Source organism: Hyaena hyaena, unplaced genomic scaffold (assembly GCF_003009895.1).
Source record: "Hyaena hyaena isolate Hyena2069 unplaced genomic scaffold, ASM300989v1 scaffold_61, whole genome shotgun sequence".
Lineage (NCBI taxonomy): Eukaryota > Metazoa > Chordata > Mammalia > Carnivora > Hyaenidae > Hyaena > Hyaena hyaena.
The window spans coordinates 1538664-1558676 of NW_024080693.1; the positions used below are offsets into that span (position 1 = coordinate 1538664).

At 44.5% G+C, this 20013-nt stretch overlaps 1 protein-coding gene across 1 annotated transcript in view; it reads right to left on the reverse strand.

The window, feature by feature from the left end:
• The window catches only part of TDRD12 (tudor domain containing 12), a 73756-nt gene that overhangs the window by 15080 nt on the left and 38663 nt on the right, over window positions 1-20013 (reverse strand). Inside the window, exons 14-22 of the mRNA XM_039231896.1 lie at window positions 18224-18409; window positions 16496-16652; window positions 15904-16031; window positions 14111-14302; window positions 13735-13863; window positions 12763-12880; window positions 11982-12121; window positions 11628-11848; window positions 8801-8900 (exon numbers count right to left, since the gene is read on the reverse strand). Of these exons, the coding sequence (XP_039087827.1) occupies window positions 8801-8900; window positions 11628-11848; window positions 11982-12121; window positions 12763-12880; window positions 13735-13863; window positions 14111-14302; window positions 15904-16031; window positions 16496-16652; window positions 18224-18409 (1371 nt within the window). The remainder of the gene's footprint in view (window positions 1-8800; window positions 8901-11627; window positions 11849-11981; window positions 12122-12762; window positions 12881-13734; window positions 13864-14110; window positions 14303-15903; window positions 16032-16495; window positions 16653-18223; window positions 18410-20013) is intronic.

Consider the following 20013-nt stretch of genomic DNA (forward strand, 5'->3'; position numbering starts at 1 on the left):
CTGGGGGGAAAAAAAAAAAAGAAAACAGAAAACATATACAGAAAACAAACTCAATCTAAACCAAAAAGGTACTTGCCGAAACCAGCACGTGATAGAGGGGCCCAAAGTGCACCAGCAGGGACGGAAATGGAAATTAGGAAATAGGCTGACAAGTAAACCAAACCTTAGCGGACTCACAAGTAAGTGTGGGTTCACTTTAAATCCTGATAGAAGACTTTCTGTTAATCTGATACTTTAAAACTTCATTACATGGAGTGCCTGGATGGCTCAGTCGGTTAAGTGTCCGACTTCAGCTCAGGTCATCATCTCGCAGTCTGGGAGTTCGAGCCCTGCATCAGGCTCTGTGCTGATGGCTCAGAGCCTGAAGCCTGCTTTGGATTCTGTGTCTCCCTCTCTCTCTGCCCCTCCCTTGCTTGTGCTCTGTCTCTCTCTCAGGAATAAACAAACATTAAAAAAATAAATAAAACTTCATTACAAATTATAAGGTCCTTTGTTTACTATAAATGCACCTTATAAAAGTTTTTCTTAAATAGCATCCCTGGGTGTTGAGCTCTTTTTGATCTTTGTTCCCCTAAGAGGCTACAGTACTGTGTCAGGAGCCTACTGCGTAGGAAGCACCAGGGATAATACACAAGCCCCGTCCAGGAGGGGCCCCCAGCAGCCCACAAGTGGATGGATGTGCTCAGCCGGCACATGAGCAGGAAGACAGCTCTGCACAGGCAAGTGTAAGCAGGGTGGCCGGTGCACGAGGCGCAGTGCAGGTGAGCACACACGTAAGCAAGAGCACAGAGAAGGCTTTCTAGACATAGGGGGCAAAACGTCCACGGGAAGGTGGGAGTCGTGAGTCACCCATACCAGACACCAGGACAGAACAGTTACTGGCGGAAAGGCCACTGCTGACTGGGAGGCCAGGGCAGGCAAGGAGGCCGGGGCGAGGCTGCCCCTCGTGATCAATACCAATCCCTCCTCTGCGGTGCCCCTGAGCTCCACTGCCTGCCTGTCTCCCCCTCTCAGTGCCAGCAAGCCCTGTCCTGTGCCACCAACACTCCAAAGTTAACTCTACTTCGGGGATTTGCTGGCTCCTCTCCCCAGAACAATCCTCTCCAGATCTTCCCACAGCCGGATCCTTCTCATTCAGCTCTCGGGGCGGCTGACCCCTCAGAGAGTCCCTCGCTGCCCACAGTTCCCACAGGCCCCTTGACCTCCAGCACATGTACCCAGCATACCCCCCCCCCCCCGGGGCTTTGCTGCATTTCGCCTTCTCCACAGCACTTGTCACCTCTTTCTGACTCGCCAGTCCACTGCAGACCCTGCCCACAGGAGGCCAGGTAACATGTCTGTCATGGGTCCTGAGCCAGCCATGCTGCAGCCCCGTGGAGGAAGCTGCCCGAATGAATGCTCAGTGCTCACCCAGGCCAGGAGCTTGGTGTCCCTTCCTGCGTGGCAGATGGCCTCTGCCAGGGAAGTCTTCTTCCCCACGGTTCAGAGGCCCACTGCATGACCGCAGTCAGTGACCACACGATGGCACGGAAAAGAATATACCCGCTGCGGCGTTCCAAGAACTTAAGCAGGACATAATATATTCACCAATGACAGATCTTTTATTATTTTTTTTCTTACAAATAGTTTATTGTCAAGTTGGTTTCCATATAACACCCAGTGCTCATCCCCACAAGTGCCCCCCTCCATGCCCATCCCCCTCCCCCCCACATCCATCAGTCCTCAGTTTGTTCTCAGCATTCAAGAGTCTCTCATGGTTTGCCTCCTTCCCTCTCCCCCACTATCTCCCCCCTTCTTCTCCCCCTTAGTCCTCCATTAAGTTCCTCCTAATCCTCCTATATGTGCAAACATATGATATTTGTCCTTCTCTGCCTGACTTATTTCGCTAAGCATAACACCCTCAAGGTCCATCCATGTTGCTACACATGGCCAGATTTCATTCTTTCTCATTGCCATGTAGTATTCCATGGTATAGATAAACCACATCTTCTTGATCCATTCGTCCGTTGATGGACACGTAGGCTCTTTCCATGTTTTAGCTATTGTGGAGAGTGCGGCTATGAACATTGGGATACATGTGCTCCTATGCATCAGCATTTCTGTATCCTTGGGTAAATTCCTAGCAGTGCTGTTGCTGGGTCATAGGGGAGTTCTATTGTCATTTTCCTGAGGAACCTCCACACTGTTTTCCAGAGGGGCTGCACCAGTTTGCATTCCCACCAAGAGTGTAGGAGGGTGCCCATTTCTCCACATCCTCGCCAGCATCTAGAGTCCTCTGATTTGCTCATTTTAGCCACTCTGACTGGCGTGAGGTGGTATCTCAGTGTGGTTTTGATTTGTATTTCCCTGATGAGGAGGGATGCTGAGCATCGTTTCATGTGTCTGTTGGCCATCTGGATATCCTCTTTGGAGAAGTGTCTGTTCATATCTTCTGCCCATTTCTTCGCTGGGTTGTTTGTTTTTCGGGTGTGGAGTTTGTTGAGTTCCTTATAGATTTTGGATATTAACCCTTTATCTGATATGTCATTTGCAACTATCTTTTCCCATTTTGTTGGTTGCCTATTAGTTTTGTGGGTTGTTTCCTTTGCTGTGCAGGAGCTTTTAATTTTGATCAGTTCCCAATCGTTTATTTTTGCTCTTGATTCCCTTGCTTTTGGGGATGTGTCAAGTAAGAAGTTGCTGCGGTGGAGGTCAAGGAGGTTGTTTCCTGCTTTCTCCTCTAGGGTGTTGATAGTTTCCATGACAGATCTTTTAAAAGATGCACAAAGAGGGGCACAAAGAGTGGCTCAGTGGATTAGGCGTCCGACTTCAGCTCAGGTCATGATCTCACGGTCCATGGGTTTGAGCCCTGCGTTGGACTCTGTGCTGACAGCTCAGAGCCTGGAGCCTGCTTCAGATTCTGTGCCTCCCTCTCTCTCTGACCCTCTCCTGCTCCCACTGTCTTTCTCAAAAACAAACATTTTTTAAAATTAAAAAGAAATAAAAGATGGACAAAGAAAAATGACAAACCAAATGTACTAAGATGCTAATGGTGATCATTTTAATGGTGACAGGAGAAAAGAGGAGAGTTTCTTTTCCCCCGCATTTCCCACATGAGGAGGCTCCATGTTAAGCCTGAGACCTCAGCACACACAGTGAACAAATCCCAGGCCCCGCCGTGGCAGTCCATGGCCATCACCTTTGCATGGCATTAGCACACTGGAGGACACATTAAGTTGGCAGAACAGAGGTGGCAAAAGAAGCTTGTGGACCAAAGGAGGCCTCTGGACGGGGTGACCAGCTCATCCTGGGGTATCTGGGGCTTTCCTGCTATCAGCACTAAATGTCCCATGTGCCCAGAAAACCCCCAGTCCTGCGCATACCAGGAGGGTCCCATCCAGTCGCACCCCTGCCTCTTTGACTCTGCTCTCGCCAGCAGTCCTGCACATAACTAATTCACTTTGCCACATTCGCAGGATACGAGGTAAGGACACAAAAGTCAACTGCATTTCTAAATAATCAGAAAATGAAGTTTAAAGAAAAATAACATAAATGTCCAAAAACGTGACATATGAGGGAGAAAGTTAACAGAGTAAGTACAGAATCAGTCTACTGAAAACTGTAACAAACTGCCTAGAGGAATTAAAGGTGACCTAGCTAAATGGAGTGATAGACATACCATATAAATGGACAACATGACAGTGTTGTTAAGATATATATTGTCAATTCTTCCCATATTAATCTACAGACTCCATTCAATGCCCTTCGAAATCCCATCAGGCTTCTAAGTAGAAACTAGCAAGCTGATCTTAAAATTTTATGTCAGAAGGATATTAAAGATGACGGCTAATTTGGGAAGACCTCCCTACCAGTCTCCAGGATTATTTATAAAGCTACAGTATTCAAACAAACGTGGTGCCTTATAAGGGTAGACAAACAGACCAAAGAATAGAATGAAGAATTCATAATTCACAAATGTGGTCTCTTATTTTATGTCATAGGTACCGGTGTAACTTAAGGAGAGAGGAAAGTCTTTGTGATAAATGATGCTGGAGCAGCCACTTATCTATAAGGAAAAACCTTGCCCCTTATCTATACCACACACGTGTGAGCGCGCGCACACACACACACAAATTAATTTCAGATGGATCATAGACCTAAATGTAATACCATAATACTTCTAGAAAAAAAAGATAGGGAAAAATTTTTGCAATCTTAAGACAGGCAAAGATTTCTTATGGCATGAAAAGCACACAATGGGGAGTGCCTGCGTGGCTCAGTCAGTTAAGCCACCGACTTCAGCTCAGGTCATCATCTCAAGATCCATGAGTTCGAGCCCCGCGTTGGGCTCTGTGCTGACAGCTCAGAGCCTGGAGCCCGCTTTGGATTCTGTGTCTCCCTTTCTCTCTCTGCCCCTCTCCCACTCATGCTGTCTCTCTTTCTCAAAAATAAATAAATTTAAAAAAAGAAAAGCACAAAATTTAAAATAAAAAAATGAGAAAGGAGACTTCATCAAAGTTAAAAGCTTCTGCTTTTCTACTGAGGGAAAATACTTGCAATTTATCTGACAAATGATACCCAAAATATATGAAGAACTCTTAAATTCAACAACTCAAATTTAAAAATGGGCAAAACATGGGCAAAAACTGTGAACAGAGAGTTCATAAAAGAGATACAAAGGGCCAAATGAGCAGTGAAAAGAGGTCCAAGAATCTTTATCACCTGACAAATGCAAGTAAGATGATCTGTGCAAATGCAACAGTGTGGAAAAAATTAAAGACTGAGAACACCATGGACTGAGAGTATGTACCTACTGGGATTCTTATACATAGTCCCAGTGGGAATGTAAAATGGTACCACCACTACCATTTTACAGGCTCTTACACACACACACACACACACACACACACACACACACACACACACATCATATGACCCGGCAATTCCACTATGTCTCACTCAGAAAACATGAAGATGCAGGTCTAAAATGATTTGTAACACAGAGGTTCACAGCAGCCAAAAACTGCAAACAATCCAAACGCCCATGAGCTTGTGAGCAGACAGGCAATCCACGGGCATCCTACTCGACAAGGAAAAAGAACACAGGTGAATCTCAAAAGCATTATGCTGAATAAGGCTCAAAAGACTACAAACTGTATGATTCCATTAAAAGAAATTCTAGTAAAGACAAAGCTCTAGTGACAGAAAGCAGGTCCAGTGGCTGCCAGGGGTTGGGGTTGGGGGTGAGGGGCCAGGAGAGTCTGGGGCAAAAATACTGTTCATATCTTGACTGTGGCAGTAGTTCCATGACTGTACATATTTATCAGAACTCAACAAACTATACACTTAAAATAATGATTTTATTGTATATAGACTGCACGTCAATAGAGCAGATTAAAAGGCAGGAACTGGTTAGAGGGGTTCTGGGAAGGTGGCAGCGATAAAGTGTCATGGGTTTTGACTCTGAATCCCCACATAAAGACAGAGCAATGTGATGGCGAAACCAAATACCAGGGGCATACTTTACAACAAAGCTAATGGACAAAATATCCTCAAACACACCCCAAAATAAAAGCAGATGAGGAAGATAACAAAGGAGAAAATCTAAGTGACCTTGGGTTTCATGAGAACTCTGTGGATACGCCAATAGCATGATTCCATGAAAGAAACAATTGGAAAGTTGGGACTTAATTAAAATTAAAAACTTCTGCTCTGCAAAAGACACTCTAAGAAGAACAAAAAGACAAGCCGCAAGATTGGGAAAAAATTTTTGCAAAACACGTATCTGATAAAGGACTGGTATCCAAAAATCTACAAAGAACTCTTAAAACTCAACAATCAGAAAACAGACAACCCGATTAAAAGATGGGCAAAAACCCCTGAACAGATAGCTCACCAAAGAAGACATACGGGTGACAAGTAAGCACATGAAAAGACACCCAACATCAAATGTCATCAGGGAACTGCAAACTAAAACAATAAGGTACCACTGCACCCCTACTAGCCTGGCCAGAATCCGAAGCTCTGACAATGTCGGCTCCTGGAGAGCTGAAGCAACAGGACCTCTCACTCTTGGCTGGTAGGAATACAAATGGTGCAGCCACTTCAGAAAACAGCGTGGCAGTTCCTTACAGAGCACAACAGCCTTACTACACAATCCAACAATCACACTCCTTGTTATTATGCAAATGAGTTGAAGACTTATGCCTGCACAAAAACCCGCACACCAACATTTACCATAGCTTTGTTCATAACTGCCAAAACCTGGAAGCAACCAAGATGTCATTCAGTAGGTGAATGGATATACTATGGTATACTGAGCAATTAAAAAGAAATGACCTATTAAGGAATAAAAAGAAGCCAGTTTGAAAAGCCTACATAAGGTATAGTTCCAAGTATACGACATCCTGGAAAAGGCAAAACTATGAGACAGTAAAATATCAGCGACTGCCGAGAGCTCCAAGGAAGACAGGAAGGGTGGAAAAGGGGGTCTTGAGCCACTTAAGACTTCTGTGGCACCAATGTAGAGTTAGGTGTCATCCACATTTGGCAAAACCCACAGAATGTTCACTACAGGGAGTGAATCCTAATGTAAACTACAGACTGGTTAACAAATAAATGAATCAATAACTGCCTTATCTACCATTACGCATGTGCCACACTAAGGCAAGATGTTAAAAATGGGAAACTGCTGCGGTGGTTTGGGAACTCTGTATTTTCTGCTCAGTTTTCCTGTAAACTTAAACTGCTCTGAAAAATAAATACCTAGGGGCACCTGGATGGCTCAGTTGGCTGAGTGTCTGACTTTGGCTCAGGTCATGATCTCACTGTTTGTGAGTTCAAGCCCCACGTCGGGCTCTCTGTCAGCACAAAGCCCGCTTCAGATCCTCTGTCTCCCTCTCTACCCTACCCCTCCTTGACTCACAAGTGTACGCACACACACACTCTCTCTCAAAAATAATACACATGTAAAAATACATAAATAAATATCTATTAACTAATTTTTATAATAGGTTTTCCTTTCTTTTTTTTTTTTTTAACGTTTTATTTATTTCTGAGAAAGAGAAAGAGAGAGAAGCATAAGCAGCAGAAGGTCATAGAGAGAGGGAGATACAGAATCTGAAACAGGCTCCAGGCTCTGAGCTAGCTGTCAACACAGAGCCCGATGCGGGGTTCAAACCCATGAACTGTGAGATCATGACCTGAGCCGACGTCAGATGCTTAACCAACTGAGCCACCCAGGTACCCCAATATCTATTAATTTAAACAACAACAACAACATAAGCCAATAAGCCAAACCCAGCAGCATCACAAAGCCTGCCTGTATCACTGTCTGTGTAGGAAGAAGCACATGGAAGAGCATGTCCGATGGGCCTAAGCACCGAAGTCCACAAGTGGCAACAGGTACTCAATGGAAACACCACAGGTGAGGGCAGTGGGCGGAGCAGGGGGGGGAGCCTGGGAGGCTATCATCCATTCCAACATTAGGGGAAGGCTGGAGCCCCATGAAGTCTCAAAACTGTCCTTCCAAAGACAACAAAGATGAAGGGACAGACACAAGTGGGAGAGGGAAATGGAGCCAGGAAATCTTCACAATCTCAGAAACTATGTCTCCATACGCTTTTATTACAAGAAAGAAACACAGAAATGGGAGCTCTGAAATTATCAAAGTTACCCTGACCCAGGCCTCCTTCTAAAATTCAAGGAAAATGTATTTCATCTGAAAAGGAGCTGTAGCAAATATCAGGATCAAATTCCATAGTAATTTATAACAAAAAAGAGAATAAGGAGCAGAACAACAGTCCCTACAGAGAATAAGAGTCACTAGAAAAGATGTATCCACAACGGAGACCAAAACTGTACCCTTCAATTTCAAAGCAAGCTACCTTTCCTCTTGTTAATTAGGAAAACAATGGGGAGCCTGGCTGGCTTAGTCAGTGAAGATGTGACTTGGTCTTGGGATTGTGAGTTCAAGCCCCACACTGGGAGCACAGAGATTGTTTAAAAATAAAATCATTAACAAAATAAAATATGATAAAAAATATACATATACATAGAGAGACAGAAGAGAGACATATATGATAAACAATATGTATAAAAGAACGTAGATCAGAAAAACTGAGAAATGAGGTAAAAGAACTAGGGAGACAGAACAGCACAGCACAAATGAGCAGAATATAGTTACTTTAGGGAAAAGGGGAGGTAGAAGGAAGAAGGGTGCCACCTCGGTGGTTCAGTTAGTTAAGCATCCGCCTTCAGCTCAGGTCATGATCTCACGGTTTGTGGGTTCAAGCCCTGGATCGGGCTCTGTGCTGACAGCTCAGAGTCTGTAGCCTGGTTCCAATTCTGTCTCCCTCTCTCTCTGCCCCTCCCCTGCTTATGCTCTGTCTCTGTCTCTCCCTCTCAAAAATGAATAAACATTAAAAAACATTTTAAAAAAAGAAGAAAGGAAGAAGTACTAAAAATGATTCAAAAATAAGTGACAAACCTTTAGCTCAGCAATTTTCCTCAAAGGACCATGGATATTGTGAAGAGACAGGTACTATTTTTAATGGTCCCCAAATGGAAACAACTTTCTTTCAGAAAGTACAACTAAAAAAATCCCTGACCTGTTGAAACTGGTTTATTTGTTTTCTCACTTTGACCTTGTTTTTCCAAATAAACTGGGGTCTTAAAGCATCTCGTAAGAACACGTGCCTACTGTCAGATAAATCACCATTATGACGTTAACAGGGTCATGATTACTCTGCTCCTATGAATGAAGTATGTTCATTAAAATGATCATTAATTACTGGACAAAAGGGCCTTCAGCGAAACTTACTTTGATGTATCCAAACGTTGGTAGCGTCTGGTTGGATAATTTCCTTGGTGTGTCTATTTCTGGATTAACATGGTGTCGATCAGGACATATCCTTCTGTCTCTGAAAAAAAGTAACTAGATTTTAAAAGCAAACAAAAAACCAATAATTTTTAACATATGTTAAAGTATTCTTTTTTTTTTTTTTTTTGAAGTTTTATTTATTTCTAGGAGAGAGAGAGAGAGACAGCGTGAGCAGGGGAGGGTCAGAGAGAGGGAGTCACAGACTGAAACAGGCTTCAGGCTCTGAGCTGGCAGTCAGCACAAAGCCCGATGCGGGGCTCGAACCCATGAACCGCGAGATCAGGACCCAAGCGAAAGTCGGACGCTCAACCGACTAAGCACCCAGGCGCCCCACATATGTTAAAGTATTGTTAAGGAAAATTAATCTATAATTGGAATCAGAGGACTTTTATTCCAAATACCTTAAAGTTAAGTAGCCTTTTAAATACTTTCGACACTAACATGCACATTAATGAAAAAGGGTCCTAAAATTTAATTAACGCTAAATAAACTTCAAGAGTTACTTCATTATTTCTCTAGACAGTCTGTAAATGAACAAAATGTGCTTCCAAAACAAAGACTCTGAATCAGAAATTCATCTGTACAACCCACAACAAAGGCTAATCACCTCTAAACCAGAAGTCACTCTAACCCAAACTGAGAAAAGTCAGAGCTTCTGTTTCAAAAGTCGATATTGTGTTTAAAGGCATAATGGAAACTGTCACTAACAACCTGTTTAATGTACCATAATTCAACAGTTATCTTAGATTCTATAGTTATCTTAAAATTAAACTCAACCCGATAGGTATCAGACTCCTACTACCCAGTCTCAGTAATCTCAGATCAAATACTGGCATCATGCCCAGATCGGGGAGAAGGGTCCCTTGACTGTTAAGATAACCAAACTCTCCAAGGTGATTTATAGTAGCAACACGCATGCTATCAAAATTCAGGCAATGTTTCTGAAGAAACTGACAAGCCTGTTCCAAAATGTATCTTTAGATGTAGCTGACTTAAAAGTCAAAACAGCCCTGAGGAAGAGCAAAATTGGAGAATGTGCGTCCTAGGTTCCAAGGCGCGCTAAAATATCAGCTACAGCACTTAGGAAAGTGTGGTACCAGCATAAGAGCAAAGAGACCACTGTAACACAGTCCACAAATGGACCACAAATACTATCGTCTGGTTTATGTCAAAGGCACCAACTGAGTGACAACACAGTGATATTTTAAATAAAGGATACTGGAGTAAGTCATTACCCACATGGAAAAAGGTAACTCTTGCCCCGTACTGCACACTTAACACAAAAATTCTCACTCTACATTATACACCTAAGTGTGAAACTATCCATAAAGCTTGTAGAAGAAAATATAGAAGAGTGTCTTCATGACCTAGAGGTAGGCAAATATTTCTTACATAAGGACACTAAACAGTAGTAACCATGAAATAGTTCATCAAAATTAAAAAGGTCTGCTCATCAATAGACTTCTAATGAAAAGGCAGGCACTTGGGTGGCTCAGTCGGTTATGTGTCTGACTCTTGATTTCAGCTGAGGTCATGATCTCATGGTTAGGGAGTTCAAGCCCCGCCTCCAGTGCTTGGGATTCTCTCTGTCCCTTGTGGTCTCTCTGCCCCTCCCCTGCGCACGTGCTCTTTCTCTCTCAGAAAGATAGATAGATAAGATAGATAGATTAAGTAAGTAAGTAAATAAAATTTTAAAAGAAGAGTGAAAAGGCAAGCCATGAACTGGGAGAAGATCTCAAGGCATACCTCTGACAAATCAGTTCTAAGTCGAATAAATAAATTACTCCTACAAACCAATAAGAAAAAGAATAACACTCGATGTAAAAAAATTGGCAAAAGAGGGGTGCCTGGGTGGCTCTAGCCGGCTAAGCCTCAGACTCTTGATTTCAGCTCAGGTCATGATCTTGTGGTTTGTGGGATCAAGCCCCATGCTGGGCTCCACACTGAGTGTGGAGCCTGCTTGGGATTCTGTCTTTCTCCCTCTTTCTTTCTGCCCTTCTCTCCTATGAAATAAACATTTTTTTTAAATGGGCAAAAGAACTGAACAGACACTTCACAAGAAGAGGATGGTCAAACGTCCCATGAGCATATGAAAAGACACTCCACATCATAAATTGCTAGGGAAATACAAATGGAAGCCATGACAGGGAGCCCCCACACCCCCACGAACACTGTGGTTCTGTGAGGATATGGAACAACTCGCTCTCTTACACGCTGCTGATGGGATTGTGAACCAGTCACACACCTTGGAAAGGTTAAACGTGTGCTCACCCCAGGACCCAGCAATCTCAAAGTCTACACCCAAGAGAAATGAGTGCGTGTTGCCACAGACAGACATGTGCAAGAGTGTTCACGGCAGTTTCACACATACTAGCCACAAGCTGGAAACGATTCCTCTCCCATCAACAGGAAAATAGATATACACACTGTGGTATTTTCATACAACAGAGCACTGAGTCACTAAATAAACAAATAAACAAATCCACCCAATATATGCAGGAACAAAGATGAATTTTACAGGGAGTAAGCTGAATGTATGGCTCCATTTATATAAAGTTGGGAGACGAGTAAAATTAATCAATGTTGCTAAATGTCTGAGGGCAGTTACTTCCAGGGGGAGGGCAGACCGGGAAGGAGCAGGGGAGCACCGCGAGGAGGTGAGTGGGGGTGTACACCGGGCATACATAGGTAAAGGGCATCCAGCAGCAAAAGTGTATCAATGTGCACTTTGTGGTACATTTCTAGGTTTTAAAAAATGACCGCTTACTTGCAAAAACCAAAAGACTTAAGATATGGACAAAGAGGTCTTCTGGCCTTCTTATCTTCTTTGGCTTCTAGAACCCCAGCAGTAAACTCATACAGCTCCACAGGAATCCTGGCATCGGCTCGCTCCAGATAGCGCAGGACACCGACTGCGTGGCACGCGTTCCTCTCCGTCAGCAGCAAGACAGACTTGGCTTTCTTATCTCCCTGTTCTGCAGGAGAACCCTTAAAATTGGGGGTGAACAAAGGAAGTGGGTCATCCATCCCAGTCTAAGTGATATAACCCTGCGAACTAGGAATTTCTCATTGCACAGAAAATGCCAGTGGGGTATTAAAGGATGATGGAAATTAACCAAACCTGTTCGGCTGAACTCTGAAAATGATCAGACATGCAAAACAGACGTCCACCAAACACTTTGGGTGAGGAGGGGAAGCTGAAGTGAATCACACACGTGGCGTCAGTGACGGTCAAGAGCGGTATGCAGTCATCAGTTAAGGCTGGAGGAAAGGACCCGACAATAGCAGATGAGGCCGTGGCTCGCGGCACCCGCGCTGCAGAGCAATTCCAGGAACCCACTGCAACACACTTCTCTCCTGTGCTTCGCCTTGTAGAGGCCAAGAAACTCTATCCCCAACCCCCCCAAAATGTTGCAGCCCTGTGACTATATTCCAGAGTGAAGTTGTTTCCCTAACTATAGCTTGGAAAATGCCTCTTTCTATTACAAATCCAGGCTGCCCAGCTATTTTTCACTTATCTTCTACAGTCTGACTTTTAGATCTCTCACATTATTGGTCACAACCATCTGTGACAGATTTCGTCAGAGGCACACACGCGCGCATGCACACACACACACACACACACACACGAGACGGTGGCCCTCAACCTGGAGCCCCAGGGACAAGGTCTGCACTAAGGGCTGCTGCCTCCTGACCCAAGCACTGCGGAGGCCCCTGCATTTGCCTCAGCACCAAAATCTTGGTGGAGCTTAACTTTCATGTTGAGATTTACGTTACTAATAAGCCCTCAGCAGATCTGGGAAGTGACGAGAAATCTGGAGACGAGGCATACAACTAAGCTGAAGACACGATTCCTATTAGCTCAGCCTTCCCTAAACGTAAGTAGAAATTAAAACACTTACCTAATACAATGTGAGAGCCAGAACTTAACTTCTTCTTCCACTGTTCTAAAATACTTTTTAAATTAAAAACCATTTCTTTATGCATTTTCAAGCAAAATATTGAACTGCTTTCTACTACCTAAAGATGAAACCAAACAAGCCAGTTCACAGTCAGGAACATAAGCTTGAAGTTAATCACTCCATCAATAATCATCAGTATAAAACATTTAAAATTATCTGTGAGGGTATTACTTCATCGATCCACTAATTGTAAGAACAAGATGACTGTAAATTTAAACAAATATATTTCCGAAACTCCAGTCTGTATCTAAAAGCTTGCTAAAGTGAAATAAACGTTATTTTGCTAAAACCACTTTCCTTCAATACTGTGTGCATACATAGCTGTATTTATATACAGGTATATACATGTACACACACACATCAAATTGATGTGCCAACACACGTTACATCTTTTCACAAGACCTCCAGTTCATCTCTGCTGGAAGGTGGATGTACTGATTCTTCTTTTTTAATTTGTATTTGGCTTCATTTACACATTTTACTATTTATGTAGAATTAGATTAATTAAGTAAATCTGCAGACAATTTATCTGGCTTTTCTGGTAGCCATACGGTGCTATCTCTTGATGTTATTGTCTCTAGCTTTTTAAACAGAGGGTACAGAAGACGCTGGCATTTCTTCATGAATGGGATCCTTTTAATGACAAAGCACAAAGCTCCCTCCTTGGGGAAAGCCTGATCCCACCTACCCGGCTCCTCATTCCAGGCCCTCCCCCTATCCCCGGACCCCACTGTCCTTTCTCATGGCTGTCTATTCTCTGCACACCAGCCACCTCATCCTGTGACTGATCATAAATCCATACAGTTTTACTTCCCTGGCAAATAATCAACTACGTGGTAGTTCTCTGATGACTCTGAGATTCAATTATGGTTAAAACAAAAAATATGGACATTTTAGGTGTGGAAGGCTTACCTTACACACAATTTCTGTTTCAGCTACAGAACCAGTGAAGATCAAGGTCTTTTGTGCTTGACTTGGAATGAAATCTAGAGTCTGGAGTAAAGTAGAGGTTTTTTCACATTCCAGGCAAAGGTGCACTACCTGGTAATGAAAAACAGAAACAGTGAGTTTTAAAAACATTCTGGGTGCCCCAGCCTCACTTTTTATCACTAAGTTAGGATTTTATCAAAAAAGAATGTACAGAATGTCAATATAAATCGAAATACACAATACAGATTTGTGCAGGAGAGGAAAGCTGCAACATTTTAGTTTATTAAGCTATGAAATGGAGGCTACTTGCTTGTGTTCCTCGGCCCCTCACCCTCCTCGGCGCCCCCTGAGCCTGCACCTGCTGGACACTGCCATAGAGAGCAGCCTCTTCCAGGGCCGTGACCACAACGTAGGGATCATTCATGAACTCTTTCATCAACTGTTCTATTTGTCTGCTCCAATGTACTCCAACGGCAACAATCTGATGTGGTGCAGATTCCCTTTCTTCAACGTCAATATTTCTTTTAAAGTTATCTAATATAGCAAACATCTAAAAGAAGTAGCATAATTAATTTCATCTTTATTTCAAAAGGGAGTAACAGTTGGTTGATAGAACAAGAGATAAAGAATTCTACATTTTCTGTTCTCAGAGTGAGGAAGGCCTTTCCAAAGAAAAGAACAAAACTAAAAAGGAGAGAATGTTAAGTAACACAAACGGTATCTGGGTAAACACGTGTGACATATGCAACCAAGAATAACTTTACATAAAAAGTTCTACGAACAGACTAGAAAAAGGTGATCCTGCCAACAAAAGATAAGCAAAGAAAATGAGAGCAGCTCACAGAAGAATAGTAGGAGTGGTGGTATACAGTCAGCAAGGAAGTACAGACTACGCTCCTGAGATGCCACGTTCAGCGAGGAGACTGGAAACGAAAGCTGGACTACGGCTGCCCTACTTCTGAGGGCGCAGGGTGTGTGCTGTGGCGGCACAATGCCTGCAGGAGTGGAAACCAATCTCTGCTTTCAGAAAGGCAACTCTATACTGCAGTATCCTGGATATTCGTTTTGCAAATAAGAACTGAGGCTTTAGAGGCATTCAGAAACCCTGCACAGGCCCATACAGTCAGCAAGTAACAAAGCCTGGCCTTGAACCTGGGACATCATTGGTCTTAAATGAAATGCCTGTGCTCATGATGTTATGCTGGGCCCAAGAAATGCCTTCTTATAAGAATGCAGTCTTTAGGGGCATCTGGGTGGCTCAGTCGGTTAAGCTGAAGTTGGTCTGACATTGGCTCAGGTCACAATCTCGTGGTCTGGGAGTTCGAGCCCCATGTCGGGCTCTGTACTGATGGCTCAGAGCCTGGAGCCTGCTTCACATTCTGTGTTTCCCTTTCTCTCTGCCCCTTCCCCGTTCGCAGTCTGTCTCTGTCTCTCTCTCAAAATAATATATTTTTTTTTAAATTAAAAAAAAGAATGCATAGTCTTTGATCCATTAATCCCCTTCCGAGGAATTTATCCTAAGGGAAACATGCAAGAAAGGTGTATGTTCCTAAGACACACACATACACACACAGTATTAAATGTCCAAAAATGAGACCGTTTAAAAACTCATGTCATGGCCATGTTAGGCTCACTGGCTCCCTATGGCCAGCGAGCAATCATGCAGAATACTTACTAATAATACTCATGCTGTTGATGCCTGGAAAATGCAAGTCATAAGCTAGCCAAGAAACATGGCCCGACGTTGTTAATTACATGTACTGACACAGGAATTTCTCCAAAACAGGAAAAGTGATTACTCTGAGTGTCCGACTATGGAGGTTGGGGTTTTTCAAGTACTTTTCTCTGTATCCCAAATTTTCTAAAATAAAACGTATTGCTTCCATAATTGCAAAAATACCGTTATTTTGGAAAACCTCCGTGGAAAAGAATTTTTGCTCTTCAAAGAGAACTTTAAAATTTCAGAAGGAAATCTCAGATAATTGTTCCTTCTTCATAATTATAAAGGTTTTAAAGGGAAACCTTATTTTAGATAAACTGGCTTCTTTCCCCGCTAGACACGTTTCCAGCTTCCTAAAAGCAGATGAGACTTTAATCTTGCTCACGTCTATTTCTGAGTGATGAGGACGTCTCGGTGGCCGCCATACTTACTTCTTCATTAGCTTCGAGGAATAATACTTCCACCTCATCCAACACGAGGTGGCAGAGTCTGAGAAATAACAAGCTCTGATACTGGAGAAGTCTCTGGAGGCTGTGGGGGGTCGTCACAATTATATCACCTATGTTTAAAAAAAATTAACATTTCAGGTTTTTCACAGGTGTTGCTAACATTTCCTTTGCTGAGATGCCACATGCTTTGTAGAACTGCCATGTCATGACACAAACAAGCAGGTTTTCCTGCTCACGCGGGTGAGGCCCACCCATCCAAGCCAACGCCTATCCATATAGGGTTAAATACCAGGCGCCCAACATGTGTCATGCTCCTCAAGGGCAGGGGGTGGGGGTTAGTCAACATCTAACAGGAGACAAGCCGACAAACAGTTGGTAAATGAATGAAGTCACGTCGTGTCCTCAGCCAAATGGCTGTCAGCCACGAGCACCCCTTTGCCCTCCGTGCCCACCCATCCGTCACCCACTGCGCAGGCTGGACTGGTGGCCGTGGCTGCAGCAGCACAGGCGCCTGCCTGGCAGAGCTCCACTGGGCTCTGTGGGGAAAACCAAACAGCTGGGAAAGGATGCTTACAACCCCTCGGAAGCTTCATGTTTTTGGCTTCATCTTTGTGGAGTCCGATCGTTAGCAGCATCGGGTGAAGAGGCCTGGAGGACGCGCCGTAGTCGCCCAGTAATTCAAAGATGAACTGGGCCTTTTTCCACCCAGGGCACACAATGACTGCCAGAGGCTGAGAAGACAAACAGACACACATAACTGTGGACAAAAGTCAGGAACTGGACAGTACCTGCACGGTGCGCAGACCATCTTCTTCTACAGGAAGCACTACATACATTTTTTGCTGTCTCCATTGTCATAGGAGTCTGAAAGGATCTAGTTCCATTAAAACAGATTTAGCCACATTGACTCAGATTTCTCTAGGGCTTACACTAAGCATGTCACAAGTATTTCATTTTGTCTTTAAAACATTCTCAACAGAGTGGGACCTATCATTACTTCCTTTTTCAGGTGAGGAGTCTGAGGCACAGAGAGGTAACGCTAGCTGTCCAAGGCTGCACAGCTAATACACAGTAGCAGTAGGATCTGAACCCAGGCAGTGTGCCTCCAGGGTACCAGGGGACTAACTGCTTCCTGAAAGGGGCCTTAGAAAAGGTTAACATCACTTCCTTAGGAGATTAAGTCTGCTACAGCACCATCTGAACTCTGACCTCCGCCATCCCAGAGTTATCTCCTAAAGGTGAGCTGTCTGCCCAGTACTTTCCTGGACGCGTGGTGCCAACTCACTGAAGACAAGAACAAGTCTCCCCTTTCTTTGGGCCGTGGAAGGCCAGTGGGGGCCAGCGGCAGGTGGACAAGCAGGCTGGCCATGGAGACGTGGAGAAAAGCAGAAGGAACAAGAGGCAATACCCGGACATAATTCCTGGCCGGCCAGGGTTCTATCTCAACGCAAGCAGCAACTTGTCCATAGGGGGCAGCTGCTAACTGAGGGATGCAGATGTTTCAATCAACACATACCAATTCACTACAGATTTCCAAAGGGAAATCATTAAAATTACATGGCAGAATCAGAAAAATGAGTGCCTCTTCCAAGCACAACTGCGTCTTTTCTACTGCCAGTTTTCACCATCCTGCCGAGTAACGGAACCATCCATAGCTCGGCCTCTGAGACAGGTCTGAGCCCAGGGTGCTCCGTGCCAGAGTCCCCCTGACCGCCTGGCCCCCGAGAGCAGGCAGCACTCCCCCACCACCCCCTGCGCCCACACTCCACTTCTCTCCTTTCCACCGTCTGTAGATTCCCACACACGGTAAAATAAAGGATTACACAGCAGTGGGGGGGGGGGGGGGGAGGGGGGCGCGCTGCTGTGAGAAAGTAAGAGAATATGGGACGAGATGACAGAAAAACCCAACCTCTAATCCCACTTCTTGTCTACTTGTCAACTGTTCGGCATCTGTACCAGTAACTTTTCACGAGGCTAATTTTCTTACCTATGAACTGGTGAAAACCATACACGGCCCGACCAACTCACACGGTTACCGTGACAGAGGAACTAAATCAGCGAAGTTTATAAGCTATACGTTCACCCCTAAAAGCCAGAAATCTCTTGGCTCGGCCAGAGGCCACCATGGGGGTTCAAGGGGAGACTCAGGGTCAGAGTCAATGACTCTGATAAGTTCCCGTCCTATCATGGAAACCAAGTGAGTAATGTAACGTAAACTTCACCAAAGGTTATGCTACATTTAAAAATTTTTAAATAAATTTTTAAGCCATTTGGCCGTGAAACAAAATGGTCTCCAACTTACTCCGTTTCTGCTTGGTAAAGCCTTGTAACAGCCCCCTGTTTGCAGAATCGTAAGGAGCGGTGGAAGGTACAGCAGAGGGTCATTCCCGCAGTGAGAAATGACCACCGCGTCACAGCCCCTCGCTATGGGAGGCCAAGAGTAGGATTCGGTGTGGCTGGGTCCCGGAAACTTGTTTCTGTGAAGGGCCTGCAAGACATCAACAGCCAGACACCCACGGATGAAGCACAGACAACAAAAACTCCATCTCTTTGCTCACTTCACCCCAAAGAGCCACTACATATTGCTCAATCTGGTATTTTCTACCACCTGACTTGACAAGTCCTCCTGAATCTTTTCTCAGCACCAAACTCCGTCCACGAGACACCTGCTTTCCTAGGCTCCAAATCAAGAGGCTTAAACAAGCAGTCCGTGGACTGACCAGGTACCTGGAGCCTGCCAGGGCAAGGGCACGGCTTCTCCTGATCACCTAGATACATCAGCTTCGTTTCCAAAGTTTGTTTTGCTTTGTTTTAAAGTTATTAATGTTTATGTATTTTTTGGAGAAAGGTAGCATGCAAGCAGGGGAGGGGCAGAGAGAGAGACACACACACACAGAATCTGAAGCAGGCTCCATGCAGCACAGAGGCCAACATGGGGCTTGAACTCAGGAACGGAGAGGTCAGGACCAGAGCCGAAGTCGGATGCTTAACCGACTGAGCCACCCAAGTGCCTCCAAAGTTGTTTTGTTTTGTTTTTTAATATGCCTTTATTTGCTTATTCTTCTATGTAAGTCACTAAAACCTCTCAAGTGTGGGAACAGAAAGAGCTCTCTGGCCACACTAACGTTAGCTCCCAAGAGGCGGAACTCATCAGCACGAGGTCTCGGTGAAGTCCTCGTCCCCAGGCCCTGAGCCCCAGCTGCAGCCCAGCCTGCTGACTCTGCATCCTGCATGCAGTGGTCATGCCCTGGGGTCTTCCTGCACCATCGCCCTGTCATCTGCAACACAGGCTGTCCTTCCTGGTTGACATTCTTGCTTTGGTGGAGAACATACTTCAGTAGCTTCTTTCCTGACAAGAGTGCAGCATAAGTAAATTTTTTGGACACTCAGCACATCTGCAAATGTCTTCACGGATAGTTCCATATGGACCTCAAGGTTGGAAATAAATTTCCATAAGAAGCTGGAGACCATGCTCCTCTGGTATAACCGAAGGCAAGTCCAAGTCTGAAGCCATTCCACTTCCTGATCCTACTGGTGGAGCGGCTTCTCCTCTCTGGAAGCCTTCATGACCTCGGAAGCCCCCAGGATAAACACTTCACAAGAGCATGCCCACCATCCTGGCCCCTCTCTGTGCTGGGCTTGTGAGAGGGGCACTCTCTCACTTCCATTAAGTCTAGAAATCACTCCTATGTGGCTCTTCTCAGAATATTTTGTCCACTTTCCTTCATTTTTTTTTTTTTTTAATGTTTATTTATTTTTGAGAGAGAGAGAGAGAGACCATGACTGGGAGAAGGGCAGAGAGAAGGAGGAAGACACAGAATTGGAAACAGGCTCCAGGCTCGGAGCTGTCAGCACAGAGCCCGATGCGGGGCTCAAACTCACGAGCCGTGAGATCATGACCTGAGCCGAGATCGGACGCTTAACTGACTGAACCACCCAGGTGCCCCTCCTTCATTCTTTAAAAAAAAAAAAATCCCACTTCAGACACTGGACCTCAAACTGAGCTTCAAATTCTGTTTTCCCTATTTTCATCTCTCCGTTTTTGTGTTCTACTTTCTGTTACTTACATTTTATCTCTCCAATCTGCTGCTT